Source organism: Capricornis sumatraensis, chromosome 21 (assembly GCF_032405125.1).
Source record: "Capricornis sumatraensis isolate serow.1 chromosome 21, serow.2, whole genome shotgun sequence".
NCBI lineage: Eukaryota > Metazoa > Chordata > Mammalia > Artiodactyla > Bovidae > Capricornis > Capricornis sumatraensis.
Window position 1 is genome coordinate 64,315,757 of NC_091089.1, and position 22,825 is coordinate 64,338,581.

Consider the following 22,825-nt stretch of genomic DNA (forward strand, 5'->3'; position numbering starts at 1 on the left):
AGCAAGGACGGCCAAGACAGGGCAGGTGGCTCTGACCTGTGATTCACACACTCAGTTACATTTGGGTGTAAAATGTGTTCTTTTTCTCCCCAGCTTTACTGAGGTATAACTGTCAAACAAAAACTGTATGTGTTTAAGGTATGCGCATATTCTGATATCTGCATACGTCGTGAAATGATCACTACTATGGAGCTAATTAACATATGTTCCACCTCATAGTGTAAAGTATTCTTAAAGTGCTGGACATTATCTTGGTAAGTTCATGTCATTCACTTTATGGACTTACTGAAATTTTTATCTCCCTCTGTCTCCCTGTTGAAGTACACTGTCAGCAGTCCTTATTACAAAGGGTTAGACCAAAAAAGGAAGTTAACAGCACTTTTGTTTTCTGTGTTTACCAGAGTTGAGAGACCCTTTAGATGCTGAGCTACTGATTCCCACTGGTTGATATTTTACCTTCTAAAGTGGCTTTTCACTTAATTTTTACGTCATCTTAAGTAGCTTATATTCTCCATGTAAGTTTACAAACACATAGAGTGTATACAACAGCTTATATTCTCCTTAAAGGCAATACTCTCATTTTAAACAGTTTGCTTTTAAATTTCCCTGTATTTAATACAATAATTGTATTTGTTGGGTTGGAGCTCACATAATACTGTTGTCTGACAAGAAGTCAGAAAAGGAAGACAAAGCTGTCAAAAAAGGAATCGAGCCATAGAGGGGCCTTATTTTGCCCCTAACTTGTGTTGGTTGCAAAGCTTTTACTGTGCCTCTCTTTCGTTAACGGCTACAGCCTCTGTAGCCTATTCAGGAACCGCCCAGTTTATGGTCATAAACAAGTCAGGGTCGTGGAATACTAGGACTAGAATGACATCAGAAATTATTTATTCCAGTTTTAAAGCTATTGTTTTTTTTTCAGTTGTGGAATACATTTGTCTGAGGAAAGCTTTATCGGGAGCCCAATCAGGAAGAAAAAAAGAAAACAAGGGTAAGAGGAAAGACAGAAAGAAAAGGAAGAACGTGGGGGCAACTGGGGTCTACAGTCGTCTGAGGAAACAGAAATAAAGCAGACGAGCAGGTCGCAGAGTGCCGGGGGGAAGCCGCACGGGTTTTCTGGAGATGCTGGTCCAGAACCGATCAGCCTTTGTTTCTTAGCCATTAGCTCATTTCTAGAACGCGCCTCCCGTCACCCTGCTCTGCCCCACCCTGTCTCTGTCAGTAGTCTTGAGAATTCCCATCTTCCCACTGTTATTCAACTATTCTAGTAGAGAGATTGAATAGCAATCCCCAACCCCCACCCCAAGGATGCTGCAGGGAAAACCCCCCAAACTTTGAAAATGACTTAAAGCATATTTTGAAAGTCATTTGTAATAGTAAGAAAAAAAAAAGTTTTGAATAAACTACAGACATTCAAGCGTAAGAGACTGTCCAAGACATGGGTGTAAAGTGAAACGGCTCTCTGCATCTTTATCCGGTATAAGGGCTCGGGTTGGAAGGAACAGTTCAGCAGTTACTGTGAGGTCTCTATGAAGAGACCCAGTTAGAAAGATCAAAGGAAATATGCAAATAGTAAGCTAAATGTTTAATTTAGCTGAAGACACAGAGCGTGAGAATTTGTTTAAAGATGTGGGACACACATTCCTTTTCTTTCGTTTCTTTTTTTCGGTCATTCATCAATGACAACTGTACCCTGGATGCCGAAATGGTGCTTGGAAGAGGGCCAGTGTGGGAGGCGCAGAGTTCATATATTTCCGTTCCTGACAGGGTGTGGATTGAAACTTACCTGGCCAGCTGTTAGGAGCAACTCTGAAGGCAAGAAGGTAAATGCTAGCATTACCTATTGTTTTTTTGTGATGAACATTGCACTGGAATTTTACATTAAATGATCGAAACCCAAAGCTGACTTGATTGAAATCAAAAGCTGTGTAATTTTATTTTTATTAAATCAAATATCTTTTAAAACAGAGCAATTTGTTTTACGATGGGTTGAATTTTTTGTAAATGTGGCAACACCTGTATCTCTCACAAGTATTTCTTGTGTAAGAATTGTTTATCATTTACTTAATTATAACCAGGCTTTATATTTATTCCAGTAGAATGGTATCACCTATGCGAACTTAGAATTTCATTCTTGGGTTCTTAATAGCTTTGTGGAAATTATAAAAATTATAAGTCATGGAATAATTTGGGAATATAAATTTTTTCTTTCTATTCTATATAGGTAAGAATAATTTCACTCAATGTTTTGGGTTGTTAGGAAATCTGTTTAATCTAAGCTTTAAAATTTTCACTTTAAAGGAAATCATATTTTAATAAGTGAATAATTTCTAATATAGTAGGAAATTAATCAGAAGTTGATTCGATTATATAATATCTATTGATTATAGCTGCCTGCAGAATGTATACAGTTAATAAGAAATAATTGTCATCTAATATTTCAAGCATTACAATTGCTTGCAATGGAAAATAAGTAAATGATAGCTAATAAATCTATAAAGATTTAGCAAGTGCTCATATATGCCATCATTCTTTATGATGGGATACAGAGATGAATAAAAAACATGGAACCTGCCCTCAAGAGAATTATGCTTTGGAAGCAAAGACGTGTGCTCAGCGTGTGGTCAGTTGCTAAGCTGTGTCTGACTCTTTGTGACCCTGTGGCCTGGAGGCCCCCAGGCTCCTCTGTCCATGGGGTTCTCCAGGCAAGAATACTGGAGTGGGTTGCCAGTTCCTTCTCCGGGGGATCTCCCTGACCCAGGGCTGGAACCCAGGGATCTTTACTCAGTGGTAAAGAATCTCACTGCAGGTGGGTGATAAGGGCAACAAATATACAAATGTGTGTGTTTCATGTGAACAGGTAAAAGCATGTTTCATATATACAGATGGTTGCAAGATTAGAAAGCACACGGAAAAATAAAGGCGATTGATTTGTCAGTATTGTGAGAGCAGAATTCAAATTTATTGAACTTGTTTGGCCCTGGGAACCATTCTCAATATCTTGTAATAACCTATAAAAAAAAAGAATCTAAGGGTCTGCTGCATAGCAGGCAGATTCTTTACCGTCTGAGCCCAGGGATGCCCCTGAATAAATAGATACATGTATGCATGTAACTGAATCATTTTGCTGAACTTCTGAAACTAGCAGAACATTTAAAATCACCTATATTTCAATAAAAATTAAACAAAAGTAAAAAACAAACAACCCCCCCCCCCAATTTATTGTGCAGATCAAAGTACCTCATTACTGGCATTCTGCCATTTGTGAAACAAATTTGAATTTGAGAATCAAAGTTCTTCTTCTTCGTTAGAGGTTAAATAACAAATCACTTACCTGGGAAGTATTATAGGGAAAAATATGATACTTTGTTATTGTTATCAAAGTGATATGTTTTTTCCCCTGAATTAAACTTGCTCAGTAGCACCAGCGATGGCTGGCCTCCCTGGTGGCTCAGCAGTAAAGAATCTGGCTGCAAATGCGGGAGACGTGGATTGGATCCCTGGGTCAGGAAGAGCCCCCGGAGGAGGCCGTGGTGGCCCACCCCAGTGTTCTCGCCTGGAGAATGCCAGGGACAGAGGAGCCTGGCGGGCTACGGTCCATGGGGTCACACAGAGTCGGACACGACTGAAGCAACTTAGCCAGCAAGCATCCGTATATGTGTATGAATGCCTGACTCAGTACACCTGTAACAAACGCAACATTGCAAATCAGCTAATGCCAGTGAAAACATTATTTTTAAAAAATGGCCACACCAAGTGACCCGCCACACACCCTATGGCTGGAAGATGCCCCCAGCAGGTGTATGTTTTGTTGATGTCTCTGAGTGGGGACCTGGGCTGTAGAAAAGGACCACCCAGCATGGCACCCATCAGGGCTGTTCTGAACTGACCTCTCTGCCCTTGGGCAACTCAGGCATTAGTTTGTCTGTCCTTCCAAGACTCCTGTGATCTACCCAGGATTTCTCCTCTAGATTGAATATTTGCTGGAAAATCTTTTCCACATTGCATTGAAATCTGTGTAAATGCATCGTAAATGTAGATTGAAATTGCAAGACTGCAAACCCTTTTATCTCAAATCCAGACTGACTTACACAGTTTCATATTTAGGTCCCAATAACACCTCCTGCCAGCTATGGTGGTGGGGTTTAGTCACTAAATCATGTTCGACTCTTTGCGACCCCATGAACTGTAACCCACCAGGCTGCCCTGTCCGTGGGATTCTCCAGGTAAGGACACTGGAGGGGGGTGCCATGCCCTCCTCCAGAGGATCTTCCTGACCCAGGGACCCAACCCAGGAACCGAACCCAGGCCTCCTGCGTCTCCTGCACTGGCAGGCCGGTCCTTTACCGCGAGAGCCGCCGGGGAAGCCGCCCATACACTTGTACCTGCTCTTTTTTAGATTCTCTCCCCATGCAGTCATTGCAGAGTGTCCAGTTTTGCTCTGGAGCAAGAGTGTCATCTGTGACCACAGGCAGCGAGATGCAGGAGGAAAGAGGGAGGCTTTGAACTTGGGCTGAGCTGACTGGTTTGAACACCAGCTGCATCACTTAATGGCTGGGTGTACAGTGAAGATACTTTCTAGACTTAGGAGATGTTTTGAGAACTACAGACAATGTTTATGAAATGCTGGTCACACTGAAGGCTCAAATGAAGTGGCAGCTATTATTACAAAGTCATCATGGGTGAAGGTAGTACTAATTTCTTGAGCTGAATAGATTTTTGCGGGACCTTTCTCTCCTAAAAAGTTGCTTCAAGTCTAAAGATAATGACGACTGAGGTAAATTATGTACTAGTTTTTCAAGTTGTAGTTTAGTAAGTGGCAGCTTACATCAGCAACCAGCCTTTAGATTTGGACCTAGCCAAACAGACGCTTCCTGTGTGGTGGATCTTTGCTAGATTAGATATAAAGCACTTCCTGTTAATGTTTGGGGAACACATCCTGTTTGTATCTGGAGCCAAATTTCATTGTGATAAGTTACTCTTGAAGTTTGAATATAATCTTAGCCCTTGTGTTAAACACAAACTTGCAATGCCTAAAAATTAGTTGCCATGTTTAGTAATATATTTACAGCATACTTTAAAATTATATATAACTTTAAAAAGTTATATATGTATATACACTACTACATATAAAATAGACAACCAACAAGGACCCAACGGGGAAATAGAATCAATATTTTATAGTTCAGTTGCTCAGTCGTGTCCGACTCTTTGTGACACTATGGACTGCAGCACACCAGGCTACCCCTGTCCATCACCAACTCCCCGAGCTTGCTCAAGCTCATATCTGTCGAGTCGGTGAGGCCATCCAACCATTTCATCCTCTGTCGTCCCCTTCTCCAGCCTTCAATCTTTCCCAGCATCAGGGTCTTTTACAGTGAGTCAGTTCTTTGCATCAGGTGGCCAAAGTATTGGAGTTTCAGCTTTAGCATCAGCCCTTCCAATGAATATTCAGGACTGATTTTCTTTAGGATGGACTGGTTGGATCTCTTTGCTGACCAAGGGACTCTCAAGAGTCTTCTTTAACACCACAGTTCAAAAGCATCAATTCTTTGGTGCTCAGCTTTCTTTATAGTCCAACTCTCACATCCCTACATGACTACTGGAAAAGTCATAGCTTTGACTAGATGGACCTTTGCTGACAAAGTAATGTCTCTGCTTTTGAATATGCTGTCTAGATTGGTCATAACTTTTCTTCCAAGGAGCAAGTGTCTTTTAATTTCATGGCTGCAGTCACCATCTACAGTGATTTTGGAGCCCCAAAAATAAAGTCTGTCACTGTTTTCATTGTTTCCCAAACTATTTGCCATGAAGTGATGGGACCAGATGCCATGATCTTAGTTTTCTGAATATTGAATTTTAAGGCTACTTTTTCACTCTCCTTTTTCACTTTCATCAAGAGGCTCTTTAGTTCTTCTTCGCTTTCTGCCGTAAGGGTGGTGTCATCTGCATGTCTGAGGTTATTGATATTTCTCCCAGCAATCTTGATTCCAGCTTGTGCTTCCTCCAGCTTGGCATTTCGCATGACGTACTCTGCATGTAAGTTAAATAAGCAGGGTGACAATATACAGCCTTGACGAACTCCTTTCCCAATTTGGAACCTGTCTGTTGTTCACGTCCAGTTCTAACTGTTGCTTCCTGACCTGCATATAGGTTTGTAGTAAACTCTAAGAAAAAAGAACCTGAAAAATAATTCACTTATATAGCTGAATCACTGTGCTATACACCCAAAATCAATACAACATTGCAAACAACTACGCTTCAATTTTAAAAATCAAGAGAATTAAAATAAACTATGTAATGTGTATGTATGTATGTAATGTGTATGTATGTGTATGTAATGTGTATATGTATGTACATGAAGTGTTAGTGGGTCAGTCTTCTGACCCTTTGTGACCCCAGGGGCTGTAGTCCGCCAAGCCTTTCTGTGCACGAGGCTTCCCAGGGAAGAACACTGGAGTGGGCTGCTCTTCCTTCTCCAGCAGATCTTCCAACCCAGGGATCGAGCCCGAGTCTCCTGCACTGGGAGTGGATGCTTACCACTGGGCCACCCGGGAAGCCTGTTCTGCAAAACAGCGTGGATTTCTCAAAGGCAGAAACTGTCTTGTTCAATTTATCTTTTCATACCCAGTGACTAAGCCAGTGGGAGAACTTCATAAATGCTTGTTCATCAAAAAATTAGATTATTGTCAGATTTAGCCAGTTTCTAATTTTAAAATTAAAAAAAACCCTCAGAAGATGATTGCCATATGTCATTTAATGAAGTTATTCAGTGTTCTTGTTTTCCATATTTTAGAGTTTTGTATAAAGCCAGGTGGCTCACAGGGTAAAAGTGTCCACCTGCAATGTGGAAGACCCGGGTTCGATCCCTGTGTTGGGAAGATCCCCTGGAGAAGGAAATGGCAACCCACTCCAGGACTCTTGCTTGGAAAATTTCATGGACGGAGGAGCCTGGTGGGCTGCAGTCCTTGGGGTCGCAAAGAGTTACACAGGACTGAGCCGCTTTTGGGCTTCCCTTGTGGCTCAGCCGGTAAAAAATCCGCCTGCAATGTGGGGGACCTGGGTTTGGCCCCTGGGTTGGGAAGATCCCCTGGAGAAGGGAAAGGGTACCCACTCCAGTATTCTGTCCTGGAGAATTCCATGGACTGTGTAAGTCCATGGGGTCTCAAAGAGTCAGACTGAGCGACTTTCACTTCAGTTTCACATGAAGGCAGAAGGGTTCTCCCTATTCTAGATGCTCACACAGAGCCAGCGATGTTCACTGCCGCCCTGAGGGCACTCTTCTCTTACTGCCCTCTCATCTCTGTCCTGGGAGGGGAGGTGGTGTGAAGCTGTGCTGTCTGCTGTGGAGGCTCAGGACTGGCCTATGGGGTTGTCTCTGCCTTGGGAGGGGAGGTGGTGTGAAGCTCTGCTGTCTGCTGTGGAGGCTTAGAACTGGCCTATGGGGTTGTTGCTGTTCCGTCACTCAGTCGTGTCCAACTCTTTGCGACCCCATGGACTGCAGCACGCCAGGCTTTCCTGTTCTCTATCTCCCGGAGCTTGCTCAAACTCATGTCCATTGAGTCAGTGTTGACATCCAACCATCTCATTCTCTGTCGTCCCCTTCTCTTCCCGCCCTCAGTCTTTCCCAGCATGACGGTCTTTTCTAATGAGTCAGTTCTTTGCATCAGGTGGCCAAAGTACTGGAGCTTCAGCTTCAGTATCAGTCCTTCCAATGAATATTCAGGACTGATTTCCTTTAGAATTGACTCTTTTGATCTCCTAACAGTCCAAGGGACTCTCAAAAATCTTTTTCAGTACAGTTTGAAAGCATCAACTCTTTGGCACTCAACCTTCTTTATGGTCCAACTCTCCCATCTGTACATGACTTCTGCAGAAACCAGAGCTCTGACTAGATGGTCCTTTGTTGGCAAAGTAATGTCCCGTGTTTCTAACATGCTGTCCAGGTCTGTCACAGCCTTCTTGCCGTCACAGCTGACTCGGTTAGAGCTCAGGGAAGGAAAGCACAAGCTAGTCGTTGGGGCCACGGTAGGGAACTCAGGCAAAGTTCACCAAATTGCGTGCAGATTCCACGTTCTTTCCTTTAAATATTTACTTATTCATTTGGCTGCACTGGGTCCTGGTGGCGTTATGTGACACCTTTCACTGAAGCACATGGACTCCCTCGTTGTGGCCTGTGGGCTCCGTAGTTGCACAAGGGCTCAGGTGCTCCGTGGCACGGGGGATCTTAGTTCACAGCATTGCCAGGCAGGTTCTTAGCCCCTGGGCCACCAGGGAAATCCAGATTCCTTGTTCTTTACGCACAAATGGGCAGAGAGAGTTTGGTGGTGGTGGTGGGTGGGGGTGGGGGGCTGGGGTGGGGCTGCTCTTCAGCTCACAGAGTAAAGATAATTCTAGAATGAGAAATGAGGGCCCAAAGCAGTACATTCAGTGAGAATAGGCACAGGCAGGGGGAGGGCTCAGCCTCATCTTTTCTCCGCCAGTGTGTCATTGTGTACAGGTTCCCTCACCTCTGCCGGCCTCATTTATTTTTTTAATCTGGGGAAGAAAGGAGTGGCCGGCATGAACAACTCTGCTCTTTTTAAAGCAGGTAAGACACTAATTGTTGAGGTCTGTGCGTTGTCATGCCAGAAAGCAACACCCTTTCACTCTGGGCCACATCCACACCAGGGAACAAGGTGATGCTGTGCAAACAGCTGGGAGCCAAGGGCTGGGTTGGGATCATTCAGTCTTTTAATCCAAGTCCATTTTTCTCTTCAATATTGCCTGTCTCAAATCTTCTTTTAATAGCAGGGAATAAATAGCCAGAATGTCCATGAACCTCCCCTCCCTTGATACCAAACTCTTTTTTTGGCTAGGCTGTGTGGCATTCGGGATCTTAGTTCCCTGATCAGGGATCGAAACTACGCCCTCTGCGTTGGGAGTGCAGAGTCTTAACCACTGGACCTCCAGGGAAGTTCCCATTCCAAAGATTTTGATCAGATATCATCATTGGTTGTACAGCCAAGGGTTTAAAAAACATAAGGCTATTTTTTATCCAAAATTTTATGATTTACAAAAGCCTGTGAAATCCCCTCAACTCATATATTTAAAAATTTATTTGATTTCTCTACTTTCTTAGTCGACTTGTCACTACATGAGCTGTGCTTATAGGCAGAATGTGTTGGAGGTGAAGATATTTTTCAACACACCAAGTTTAGCTTTCTGAGGTGTGAGGCATTATTGAATTTCCAGATGCACCAGGAACATATGCTTCTTGGAAACTTTACTGGAACCCAGTATTAATAGCACAAAATGAGAAACACAGTTATGGACAAATTTGGCAGGAAAAAATGTGCCGTTAGAAATGGACCGAAAGCTAAAGCAGGAGGAGAAAGGGCCCTCGTGCGGCAGACAAGCGTGTGGTCGGCGGGCCGGGCATCGGAGGGCAGCTAGCAGAGCTAGCGGGTGTGGCGGAGGGCGCCGGGTCTGGAGCATCCGCCGAGGCTTTGGAAGGCCGGCTGACTTCCTTCGGCTGTGCTGGGCCTTGGTTGCTGCACGCGGGCAGAGTCTCCGGCTGCGGTGCGTGGGGGCGGCTTCCTGTGTGGGGCGCAGGCTCGAGGGGCAGCGGCGCAGTCATCGCCTCTCGGGCCCAGCTTCTCGAGGCACGGTGGGTCTTCCCGGAGCAGGGACCGAACCCGTGTCCCTGGCACTGGGAACAGAAATCCTAACCACTGGCCCACCCGAGAAGTCCACAAGTGGGATTTAATTCCTCCGTTTCGTCATCTCTAAAAAGGGAGCGATAGTATCTCACTTCGGAGAAGGCGATGGCACCCCCTCCAGTGCTCTTGCCTGGAAACTCCCATGGACGGAGGAGCCTGGTGGGCTGCAGTTCATGGGGTCGCTAAGAGTCGGACAAGACTGAGCGACTTCACTTTCACTTTTCACTTTCATGTACTGGAGAAGGAAATGGCAACCCACTCCGGTGTTCTTGCCTGGAGAGTCCCAGGGATGGGGGAGCCTGGTGGGCTGCCGTCTATGGGGTTGCACAGAGTCGGACACGACTGAAATGACTTAGCAGCAGCAGCAGCAGTATCTAACTTGCAGAGTAGGATTAAAGCTAATATATATAAAACATACATCTGGCACAGTTTTAAAAAGTTGCCTAATGCTATCTTTTTGAATTAGGGTTTATAGGCTAAAAAAGTCCATACTTGGGACTTGGCTGGCAGCTCACTGGCTGGGATTCAGCACTTCCAGGGTGGGGGCTCGGGTTTGATCTCTAGTTGGGGAACTCCCAAATGCCGCATGGTGTGGTCAACGAAAAATGCAAAAATAAAATTTAAAAAAAGGTCTCAACTGGGAAGATGCCAAAGATGCAGTAACTATTCCTAACACTCACTGAGGGCTCCCCTGGTGGTGCAGAGGTTAAAATGTCTGCCTGCAGTGCGGGAGACCTGGGTTCGATCCCTGGGTTGGGAAGATCCCCTGGAGAAGGAAATGGCAACCCACTCCAGTATTCTTGCCGGGAGAATCCCATGGACAGAGGAGCTTGGTGGGCTACAGTCCACGGGTCGCAAAGAGTTGGACACGACTGAGCGACTTCACTTCACTCACTGTGGGCCTCAAGTCTAGTGGTAAAAACACAAATAAGAGGGCTTACGTCTCCATCTTGGAACACCACAATAGTCACAGGAAAAAGGCGGAAGAAAGGACATCTCATCCGAGAGGGAGGGGTCCAAGCTGAAGGCTTCCTAAGAGTCTCTTGATTCTTCTGGAATAGACTTTTGGTGGGCAAGGTTTAGAACCACTAATGAATTCTAAACCTCCCAAGATCTTTCAAGGCTTATTATCTTGAACAATGCCAATGACTTCAGAGCCCCATGTCCTCTAGGCTGCATGTGGAATGAGTCAGGAGGTGAGAATGTTCCAATGGACACGGCCCCGGATGACCAGCTGGACGTTTCTGACGTTGTAAAACACAGAGGGGAGGGAACTGGGGAAACACTTAGGAGGAGGTGGAATGGCCTTGGTTGTCAACTTGACCTTGGGGAAATGGTAGCCTTTGACTTTATTGACCTGATTAAAGGCAGTTCTACACCAAAGTCGGTAGGACTTCCCTAAAGATATGCTTAGACGCTAATCCCTGGTACCTGTGACTGAGACCTTATATGAAGTAGGGTCTTTGCAGATGTAAACAAGTTAAGTGAGTTCGTGCTGGATTAGGGTGAGCCTTAAACCAAAGGCGAGTGTCTGTCTGTGACACACACGGGGAAGAACGCGGCGTGGAGATGGGGGCCGAGGTCAGAGTGATGTCTCCGCAGGCCAAGGGCTGCTGCCAGGGGGAGAGAGGCAGGGGGCGGACCCTCCCTGAGAGCCTCCGAAAAACTCCTGGTTTTGGCCTTCTGGCCTCCAGAACCGTGGGAAAATCCATTTTTGTTATTTGAGTCACCCGGTTTGTAGCAATTCATGCCACTTAATGAATACAGATGTCTATCCGAATCAATGACAATATCCACGTCTCTGCATATACCACGAGGATAATGACCTTAGTTTTCCAGTTTTTAATGACACAGTGACTAACGGTGTGTGGTTGTATCTTGGGTGTTTAAAAGGACAACTGTTTACCCACAGTGCCCTGATGGTCGGTTTTCTCTCTTTTGTTTTGTTTTCCTGTTTGTTTCAGACAGTCATCAGATTCACAATGGACTCTCTCATCGCAGCGAATACCAAGTTTTGCTTTGATCTGTTCCGAAAGATCAGCACAGATGACTGTCGGAAGAACATCTTCTTCTGCCCGCTGAGCCTCTCGGCCGCGCTGGGCATGGTCCGCCTGGGGGCCAGGAGCGGCAGCGCGCGCCAGATCGACCAGGTGCGGACCGCGCTCCGCGTCCGGGCGCAGAGTCGGCCCGACCCTTGGCAAGCCTGACTGTTCCCTGCGCCCTGGGCTTGCTGGGAACTGCATTTGCTCCCAGATTCATTTACGGGGCACGCCCTGCTTTCTCTTCAGTCCAACCGTCCTTCCAGGCTCAGGGGCGCCCCTGGCTCCCTGAGGACGCCCGCTCCATCTCGCCTACCTGACAGCTGCTCTCCCGCCTCTGTCTGTCTGTCTGCGTGCGTGCTCAGCCACTCCAGTCGCGTCTGACTCTCTGCAGCCTCACTGGCTGGAGCCCGCCGGGGATTTCCCAGGCGAGAGTACTGGAGTGGGTCGCATTCCCTTCTCCAGGGGATCTTCCCGATGCAGGGATCGGCCTGCATCTTCTGTCTGCATTGTCGGCAGCTCTTTCCCGACTGTCTGTCTACATGGCTGGTGCGTTTTCTCTGTGTAATTACTGATACCGATATCGCCAGTATTTTTAATATGTGCGTGTGTTTTCTCTCTCACTCATTCCATTAAATAAAAATGTATTAAGCACCAGCTATGTATCCAGTGGTGAAAGATTCTGGTGCCCTCCTTGACTTTCTCTCTCGCTGCACATCAAGTTTGTCAGAAAGGACGGCTGGCTTTTCTTGTGAGATGTGTCTAAGGCTTCGGCCTCCCCACCGCCTCCCTGACGCCTGCCTGACGCCTGGACCCAGATTCCTCTCGAGTGGCCTCCCTTCCACTGTCAGCGTTCTCAACCCTGGTGCCAGGAAGATCCCTTAAAACCAGAGTCAGATCCTGTTTCCTGTTGGCTCAAAACCGGGACTTCCATTTCCCTAATGACAGAAGCCTGAGTTCTTCCAGTGGCCTGTGAGGGTTTGGGGGTCCGGGTTCTGGGTAAGCTGGTGACTCTCTCTCCCTCGCCTCCGCTCTCTCTGGCCACCCCTTCCTTGGGAAATCCACACCCACTTCTGCTTCAGGGCCTTTGCTCCATCCCAAGCCCCTAGGTGACTGATCTAGAACTTAATCTCCGCTTCAGGACTGTGACCAGAGTTCACCTTCTCAAACAGATTGACTTTGATTTCTCAGTCTAAGGCTGAGTGTGTGTGTGTGTGTGTGTGTGTGAGTGTGTGTTAGTTGCTCAGTCCTGTCCTACTCTTTGTGACCCCAATGGACTATCGCCCTCCAGTCTCGTCTGTCCATGGGACCTTCCAGGCAAGAGAATACTGGAGTGGGTAGCTGTTCCCTTCTCCAGAGGATCTTCCTGACGCAGGGATTGAACCTGGGTCTCCCACACTGCAGGCAGATTCTTTACCGTCTGAGGCACCAGGGAAGCCCCTTAAGGCTGCATACTGACCCCCAACACTGTGAGATTCCCTCTTGTCCCAGCTGCTTTCCCCTACATGCATTTTCCATCTTCTGACATACTGCCTAGAGTAATTAATTGCTATTTCACCCCTCTCCCACTAGAATGTAACCTCTCAGAGGGCAGGACTCTGTCCTAGAGCTGCAACCCAGTACAGATGTGTAGAATGAATGAATGCCCTCCAGTAAGCCACAGGCCCCCGAGGCCGGCCTTACAATTCCCAGCTCTAGTCCAGAGGGCAGAGGTTCAGTGTGTGCACAGCTGTGTCCCTGAAATGGAAGAGTGAAGTACTGCATTGAGGCGGCAGGCGTTGGGGCCACTCTGCTTTACTCATGTGCTTTGATTTGGTGTGTTATTCCATGCCAGGTGGCGCAGTGGTAAAGAATCTGCCCACGCAGGGAATGCAGGAGGTGCAGGTTCAGTCTTCTCCAGAAGATGCCCTGGAGAAGGGAATGGCAACCCACTCCAGTGTTCTTGCCTGTGAAATCCCATGGGCAGAGAGGCCTGGCAGGCTACAATCCATGGGATCACAAAGGGTCGGACACGACTTAGCGTGCCTGTGTGCACTCGCGCGTGCACACACACGCACACACCCCTTATTCCATTAGCCACACTTGGCTAGAGTGCAGTCCGCATCCTCCAGGCCAGGTTTCAGATGCTCCTTCTCCAGGCTCTTGGGTGTCACAGCAGACCTACCCTGACGAGGCCAGATGTCCCCCCTTGTCTCCCATTTTTCTGCAAAGCTCTGGATAACTTATCTTCTGCTCTACTGATTTGAAGCTCTAGGTCAGCGCAGTCTAACACAAATATAATCTAAGCCACATATGTAATTAAAAACTTTTTAGTAGCCATGCTAAGAAAGTATAAAAATAGATGAGACTAATTTTAATAATATATACTATTTAACCCAATACCTTGAAAATATTATCAGATCAACATGCAATCAGTTAAAACATTTAAATAAAATATTTTATGTTCTTTTTTCTCATACTAAGTCTTCAAAATCTGATGCGTATTTTACACTTCTAGTCAGCTCAGGCCACCTCATGGCCAAGTGTGATTTGTGGATGCTTGATAATCTTTATTTTCTTATTGCTTGGCTGCATTCTTTCTTAAGTGCAGGGGCGCGGCGTTCTGTTTACTTCCCATCCTCCCACTTCACAGCCTGGGTCAAAAGAGACATGCACCTTTCTCTTTTTAAATTTATTTTTAATTAGAGGATAACTGCTTTACAATATTGCGTTGGTTTCTGCCAAACATCAACATGAATCAGCCACAGGTATACACTGTCCCCTCCCTCCCACCCCTCTCGGCTGTCGCAGAGCCCCAGGCTGAGCTCCCTGGTCAGACAGCAAGTTCTCCCAGGCTGTGTAACTTACATGAGGGAATATACCTGCCTCCATGCTGCTCTCTTAGCGCGTCCCACCCTGTCTTTCCCCAGCTGCCACCTTTCTTTAAACCGTTATTTAGACCCTTAGCGATTATTTTGTCTAACTCTCTAACCCTTATCATTGCCACTATAAAAATGTTTCTGAAGCTGTCTGTGCGGTCTGAAAGACCCCATCTTCACTCTCGCGCAGGTACTGCACTTCAGCGAATTTTCCCAGAATAAAGGGAACCAGCCGGATCCCTGCCTGAAAAAAGCAGGGCACGAAGGGCCTGGCGACAGCAACCTGGAAGGGCAGAAGGAAGTGACGGGGTCCCTGACGCTGCAGGTGGGCCGCCACAACCTCTGCCCCTCCGTCCAAAGCGCTCCTCCGGGCTGTCCTGTGTGAGACCACAGTCGTTTCTCCTTTGTGAGATCCTGGCAGACCTCAGCAGCCACAGCCGCAGCAGTAATCCCAAATGACCCAATTCCTTTCTGATTACGCGTCTTGTGTGTCCTTGGCTGTAACGAGTAGGATCTAGAATCGTCTGCGTAGGGTAAAGAAGCTCAGACCGTAGTCCCGGGACTCACCTAGGGTTACAGGCCACGGTCCCCCAGGACGGAGCTAGGCTGAGGAGGATGGCGTGGGGGAAGCAGCTCCCCACGACGCTCTCCGCTTCTGTTTCCTGCTGGAATCTGTGCTGACACTGAAGGTTTGTATGGGTTGTCTTATACCAGGAACTGTAAAGATATTCTCCAGTTTATATATCCTCCTACGTTAGGAAGTTTAACATTCTTTCTTGACTCTCTTTGAAAACAGAGAAAAACAAAGCACACTCATGCAAAATGCAGTGTGCTTTGTGGAGTCCCCATTTCTGTATTTCCCGCCGGATCTCGATCCCACGTGGGCGCCTGGACAGGGACCACGCCCACCCTCCGTCCCTCGCGGCGTCTCCGCCTGCGCCCCCACCTGGTGACAACGTGGACTGACAGCTTGCTTCAGGAGGCTTTAACGCGTTTTATTTAAGATCACGTTTCACTTCTTCTTCTGTTAGACCGAGTCTTCAAAGGATGAGAGTGGACTGCTCAGCTGCTATTTCGGGCAGCTTCTCTCCAAATTAGCCAGGATCAAAGTCGACTATACCCTGAGTATTGCCAACAGGCTTTACGGGGAGCGAGAATTCCCAATCTGCCCGGTGAGTTGGGAGTGACTGCTGATCAAAACCAGCCTTTGACTTACCATTTCAAAACCATCAGGGAGCTGGGTTTCCCACCTGCTGTCTAGAGCCCAAACCTCTGACGGGAGGAAGTGGCGCGGGATGTCCGGGAGCTGTCTCTCCCCCACCTCCTGTCGCCCTCCTCCCGGTTTCCCTCTCGCCTGCTCTAGGAGGCCCCCTGGCGGCTGGGAGTGGGCGGGGCGGGGCGGGCCACGTGGTGACGGCCTCTGCAGGCCTGGAGCTCCTGTGGGTTTGGTAAGGGTGCTCTCTCCCGTGACCTTGACGGTCGTTCCCACTCACGGTGCCCGGTGGAGGCGCTGGTAGCTCCTCTCCCAGCTGGTCCCTCCCTCACCGCTCAAGGCGCTTCTCTAAAACCCCCTTTTATACCACGATCAGGCCACCTGCCTATGAAATTGTACTCATTTTAAGATGCGGTGCAGTGTCGCCGAAGGAGACTGACTGGAGCCAAAAGGCACAAGTTCTGTCTCTGTGGCGAAAGGCTTTGGAACTAGAGAAAGACGCTGCTGAATCCGGGCTTCAGTTTCCTCCCTCGCCACTAGAGAGAGCGAGTGAGCCGCAGTGAGCGTGAGTGGGCGTGAGCAAGGCACAGGCGGGACAAGAGCGTCAGGGGCGTGTTTAAGGGGCGGGGTCGCGTCCTGGGACCAAAATTAGTATGTTCCCTTGTAATGGAAATGAGATTTTATATGATTTTTTAAAAACTAGCTTTATTGAAATATAAATTCATATAAAATACAACTCACGTATTAAAAATGCTCACAGCAGTGATTTCGGTATATTACATTACAAAATTCCTTAAAATTGTGGTAAAATATCTATAGCATAAAAATTGCCATTTTAACCATTTCTAAGTATGCAATTCGGTGGCATTAGTTGTATTCACGGTGTTGTGTAATGATTACCCTATTTCCAAAACGTTTTCATCACTGAGAATAGAAACTCTGCACAGCACAATTAATCAGTGTTCTAATTCCTAACAACTGGAAGCGCGTTTCAGCAAAGCCTCTAAAGTTGCTTGCTGTCTGTCCTGTGCTGTGCTGTGCTTAGTGACTGAGTCGTGTCCGACTCTTTGTGACCCCACGGACTGTAGCCCCCCAGCCTCCTCTCCTGGGATTCTCCAGGCAAGAACGCTGGAGTGGGTTGCCATGACCTCCTCCAGGAAACCTTCCCAACTCAGGAATCGAACTGGGGTCTCCTGATTCTATACCCTCGATTAACACTACAGGAAATGAAATGTCTCTGTGTAATTAAGTCTGGGGGTAGATAGAGGCCCCATGCGCCCAGTATAAATGACTAGGCACTTGTTTCTCATTAGGCTTCTCACGACTGTTTCACTCCTAAACTATTAGTATAATTGTATGATTTTATGTCACTGTTTCCATTTATCCCAATTTATCAGGAATACTTAGATGGTGTGATTCAATTTTACCACACGACGGTCGAAAGTGTTGATTTTCGGAAAGACACTGAAAACTCCAGGCAAGAGATTAACTTCTGGGTGGAATCTCAATCCCAAGGTAAGAAAGACCCAACACATTGGAGGTGGTGTTCTTTTCCATTTAAAAGAAAAAAGTCAGCCCAGCTTTGCAGATCACTGGTCTGTTGGGGCCAGATGCTCACGTGTGTGGATTGGGTCCGAAACTTGTTGTGCAGGCATCAAATAGCTAAAATGCTTAGACGCTGTGAGTACTTATTTCTGGTCCTTTGCTCCATCATAAAGGTGAGACGCCTTTCAGCCAAGTACAATACCGGCAGAATGTCAACTAGCTCCATGTTTCTTTACGGGTCAGTAGAAAAAGGTGACTAGAATCTGTTTATTCAGAGGGAAATAGAAATAAGATCCTAGTTCTTGCCAACTTTTAGATTTACAGATATTTTCTGAGAGAAGGAATGATGGTGATGTGTAGTGAAAATTTGAGTTCAACAAAAATGGAAGAATATTTTCAATCTGAAACTGCCCTGTCTGCCTTTTCTGGGGGTTTAGTTTTCTTGGATTAGGCTTCCCTGGTGGCTCAGTTGGTTAAAGAATCCAGCTGCAACGCAAGAGACCTGGGTTTGAACCCCGAGTCAGGAAGATCCCTGGAGAAAGAACTGGCTTTCTACTCCAGTATGTTTGCTTGGGAAATCTCATGGACAGAGGAGCCTGGCGGGCTACAGTCCATGAGCTGGACACGACTGAGCGACTAAACCACCACCAGTTTTCTTGGATTACTTCCTGGATGAGACATACTTTAGTTTTAGGAATACTAAACTGCATTTTAAAATCTGTCTACTTGAATACTTTTGCTACAATTCGTATTTAGGGTGTTCTCTGGAAACTTTTTTAAGGTAAAATCAAGGAACTCTTCAGCAAGGACAGTATCAACAATAAGACTGTGCTGGTGCTGGTGAACGCTGTCTACTTCAAGGCCAAATGGGAGAAATATTTTGACTGCGAAAACACGGTTGATGCCGTTTTCTCTCTAAGTGAGGTACCCTCAGAGCACAGTTTTCTAGATATTCATTCAGAGTTTCCACGGAGTGATGGGCAGATGTATACTCACATCTAAACTTAGGTCTCTGGGTCGCGACTGGCGTTTACGAGAGTGTTTGTTTATTAATGAAAATTGGTGCCTAAAGGTTACGGAGCAGTTTGTGCTAGGTGCTGCACTGAGCATTTTTCCTTCATTATTTCATTTCTTCCCCAAAATGACATTACGGAAATAGGTGTTATTATTAGTCCTACTTAAGAGTCCAGGGGGAAAAAATGCAAAGGTTACTCAGCCCAATTCATGCGTTACGATTCACATGTGTATTTGCCTCAAAAACCTGTGCTCCTTATTTGAAAGAGCAAATATATATTATCAATATTATATATATTGCATTTTGTATATTATATATGACTTGTAACTATATATGAGTATTACACACGCATAGAGAGAGACCAGTAGGGAACATACATTTATCTGTCAGCCTAGGTAACGCCAGGAGAGAGAGATGGCATTCACATCGGCCTGTTCCTATGCGTTTTCTAACTTTCTGCATGAGAATAGCTGTGCTGCTCTCTCCAGCAAGGCGCGTGCTCCTCTGCGGCTGGTGACCTGCCGCGTACTGTGAGGCTGTCATGAGGCTTACGGCGCCCTTTCCTCTGGCAGAAGCCCAGGTGGCAGGAGTTGTTATTTAGTGCCCGGAAGCTTAGTGTTCAACCAAGTTTCCCGCTGATGCTTCTGTGGGGCCATCCAGGCCCGTAGGGATAGAGCGTCCCGGGAGGCCAGAGGCTGGGGAGGGGCAGGTAAGGACGAGGGAGCTGGCAGGGCTGGTTTCAGCTGGTGCGGCTGCGGGTAGACACCTGGATGGACATCCTACCAACAAGGGGTCTTAGGAGCTGAAGAACCTACCAAAACCATGGAAAGGTGGGATGTTGGCAAAGTAAGGGCCACCTGGTCAGTGGGCAGAAGGCTTCATTAGACTGGACCCCTGTGGCTCTGAACTTTGGGGGAAGCCCCTTCTCATCTGGACGGACCACGTTCTCAGGGAAGTTGGGGACTGTGTGGGTTTGTGAGCTTCTTGTGGCCGTGTTGTGACTTTCTGCCTTGTCTGCCTCAGAGTGAAAAGAAGAGCGTGAAGATGATGAACCAGAAGGGGCTGTTCAGAGTCGGCTTCGTGGACGAGCTGAAGGCGCAGATCTTGGAGCTTCCGTACACGAAGGGGAAGCTTGACATGGTCGTGCTGCTGCCGTCCGGCTCTGCGGACAACCTGAAGGCTCTGGAAGAGGCAGGTTTTCATTTGCACACCTCTGCAGCTGCAGTCCACGGGGTCGCAAAGAGTGGACACAACTGAGCGACCGGGCAACAATGACGACAACGTATTTTGGGGCTCCCCTGTGGCTCAGATGGTAGAGAGTCCGCCTGCAAGGCAGGAGACCCGGGTTCAGTTTCTAGGTTGTTAAGAGCCCCTGCAGAAGGGAATGGCAACCTACTCCAGTACTCTTGCCTGGAGAATCCCACGGACAGAGGAGCCTGGCGGGCTACAGTCCATGGGGTTGCAAGGAACCGGGCTCGACTGAGCAACTAACACACACACACACACACACACACACACACACACACCATATTTCATCATATCGTCTTGAGGAAGGATGGCATCTGGGCTATCAGAGAATCAGAGAATACATGTGAATCTGAATTCATGAGATATTTATTTCTCATTTGTTGAGAACTAAAGAACAGATGTCAAAAATATTAGATAGGACTCTCTTTGCTCATCTCATGGTTCTCTGCAGTTATTTTTCCAGACCAAGGGATCTGGAAGCCGAGGAACTTGAGAATTGCAAAAATGAAGTAACTTTTGCTTTTTCCTGAATATCCTGATAACTGGCCTCTTCTCACACTATTTCGCTGTAGCTCAGTTAGAGCGTCCTTGCCTCAATCCTCTTCCTCGGTCCTCGTGCTTGGACAGCAGTGGAGACGCTGATGCTGAAGCAGATTACTTGTGAAGTGGGGATTAATAAAGGTCCAGCTTGGTGGGGTGGGGGTGGGGAAGAGAGACAGTGAGACAGAAATTCAGGGATCTGGGGGAACAGGTGTGACAGTGAGAATCACGACTCTTATTCCAAGCTTATCACGTGAGCACTGTGTGGGGGCTTCCCAGGGCGCTCAGTGGTAGAGAACTCGCCTGCCACGCAGGAGACACAAGAGACGCGGCTTCCACCCCTGGGCTGGGACGATCCCCTGGAGAAGGAAATGACCCTCCACTCCACTGTTCTCGCCTGGAAAATCCCATGAACAGAGGAGCCTGGTGGGCTACAGTCCATGAGGCCTCAGGGAGCCTGACATGACTGAGCGACTGAGCGCAGCGCATTATGGGAAGTACTTTACACACATTAGTTTGCTTAACCCTTGCAAATCCAGTGGCATTATCTCTGTTCTATAAAAGAGGAGGTTGGACTTCAGAATATTAAGGATTGGTCAAGCTCACCTGACGTAATCAAATGAGCTTTGCTGGGCATTGAACACTAACCTGTCAGACACCAAGAACAGAGGAATCCCAATTTTCTGGTATTTTTTAAAGAGGAAAGAGATTTTCTTGGAGGACTTTTAAATGAAATCAGAGGATTCTGAGGCAAAGACCTTGAGGATTGTTACCAGCGGTGGAAATAGACTCAGGCCCCCCTTTGAAGTGTGTAGGGCATCCTTTGCAAGCTCATCATCTGACCTTGAACGTGATTTTCTTCCTCTTGTAGCTTGAAAGGAATATCACTTACGAAAAACTCGCGGCCTGGAGCGGTTCAGAAAATATGTCAGAAAAAAGAGTAGCTGTCTCCTTCCCTCGGTTCACCCTGGAAGACAGCTATGATCTCAACCCTATTCTACAAAACATGGGCATCACGGATATCTTTGATGAAACGAAGGCTGACCTTACTGGAATCTCTCCAAGTCCCAGTTTGTACCTGTCAAAAGTTGTCCATAAAACCTTTGTGGAGGTGGATGAAAATGGTACCCAGGCAGTCGCAGCCAGTGGGGTTGTCGGCATGGAAAAGTCCTCACCGTCCTGGGAGACATTTAATGCTAACCGCCCTTTTCTCTTTTTCATCAGACACAACAAAACCCAAACCATTCTCTTCTATGGCAGGGTCTGCTCTCCTTGAAAGGGGAACACGGTCTGGTGCTTGGAGCTGGGAGAAAGCGATGATACGACTCACCCCTGGCATCACACGGGCATTTGCGTCTCGCTAACATCCGAAGCTGGCTGAGTTTCATCGCGACCCCATGCTCCGCACCCCCGGCCGCTGGTCTGCACCTCTCCTGACCTTTCTCTCGCCCGGTCGCAGGTTCTCACCCAAGTCCTGTCGCACCGAAAGGCCCTTGCTCCCTCCCCAAACTTTCACCACCCTAAGCTTTCAAGCTTACAAGTTTACCCGCTGTGCCCTGCGGGTCACCGCGGCCCCTCCCGTGCCCTCTCCAGCCCCTGCTGGGTGGACTGATCTGTCCTCCCAGAGGCCTCCTAAGAGCCCGCTGGGGCCTGGACACGGTGCTCGTGGAAACCCTTTCCCATCAACTGAAAGCCAGACACCAGAGCGTTCAAGACCGCAGACCCAGGGCCTTTGTTCTCGGAGGTGTCGGTCTGAGTTCTTGCTCTCTGCCTCAGCTGCATGCTCTGGAATGGCCACTGACACTCTCCCGTAAAGGGGGACTCCGGTCTGGACTGTGGCCGCTTTCCCTGCCCTGTGGCTGCGCTCCTCGCAGCTGCCCTGTGTTGGTGCAGCGTGGCTGCAGCAGGTTTTACAGGAGGAGGTGGGCTGCCTGCGCCCGCTCCTGTGCTGGCCCTCCCCCGAGTTCTCTCTGTGCTGGAAGAGACAGCCGTCGTGTCCTTTATACGGGCGCCTCATGGCTCAGACTCGCTCATAGCGTGAAAACATTCTCACCGGTGACACGAGGCTGTTCTTCCAAGTCCTTTGCCCAGAATACATGTCCCACGTGTCAGATTTATCTCTGATAATCACACAGTCTCTCCCGTGGTCCCTTTTGGAGGGTAGGGTTTCCAGGGCTGGCTCCACACTAACCTGGCCGTGTGGCCGGACATTGACCTTGGCCTGTATTGTGGGCCTGGCACTGTCTGGTGTTGCTCTTGCTCTTTTTCTTTCTCTTGCTGTGCATATCTTCTCACTTGCATTGGGACTTTTCAGAATTTTAATCGCGAAGGGAAAATAAATCTATTTACAATAAAGAGAAGAGTGTGATTCTTAAATCTGTCTGAAGTCAGCAAACGCCATCTCTACTGACCTTTCATTGATCAAAATGTTTCCTCGTGAATAAAACATTTTTGTCATAAAATATGTATGATGTGTTACCAACTGACTTTTTTTAGTGACATAAATACTTTCAAGCTCTTCATCCAAAAATGCAATAATACATACCCTATAAAGCTAATAATTCTTTTCAGTTATTTAGGAATAATACATCTTGTGCCAGTAATAATTCTTTTCCCAGCTTTCCACCCTAACTACATATAAAGACATATAAAAAAAGATGAGAACTCAC

The 22,825-nt window shown here is 47.2% G+C and overlaps 1 protein-coding gene across 1 annotated transcript; it reads left to right on the forward strand.

Annotated features, from left to right (window-relative positions):
• Positions 1-1,789: 1,789 nt before the first annotated feature.
• Positions 1,790-22,448, forward strand: SERPINB12 (serpin family B member 12). Its single transcript, XM_068993628.1, has 8 exons — positions 1,790-1,820; positions 11,663-11,848; positions 14,786-14,920; positions 15,627-15,767; positions 17,206-17,323; positions 18,135-18,277; positions 19,392-19,559; positions 21,028-22,448. The coding sequence occupies exons 2-8, from the start codon at positions 11,681-11,683 to the stop codon at positions 21,430-21,432; spliced, it is 1,278 nt and encodes a 425-aa protein (XP_068849729.1). The 5' UTR covers positions 1,790-1,820; positions 11,663-11,680; the 3' UTR covers positions 21,433-22,448.
• Positions 22,449-22,825: the final 377 nt, after the last annotated feature.

Coding starts and splice junctions, on each gene's coding strand:
- SERPINB12 (XM_068993628.1), top strand. CDS start 11,681: ATGGACTCTCTCATCGCAGCGAATACCAAGTTTTGCTTTGATCTGTTC. Junction 17,324..18,134: donor GGTGGAATCTCAATCCCAAG/GTAAGAAAGACC, acceptor AACTTTTTTAAG/GTAAAATCAAGGAACTCTTC. Junction 18,278..19,391: donor CCGTTTTCTCTCTAAGTGAG/GTACCCTCAGAG, acceptor TGTCTGCCTCAG/AGTGAAAAGAAGAGCGTGAA.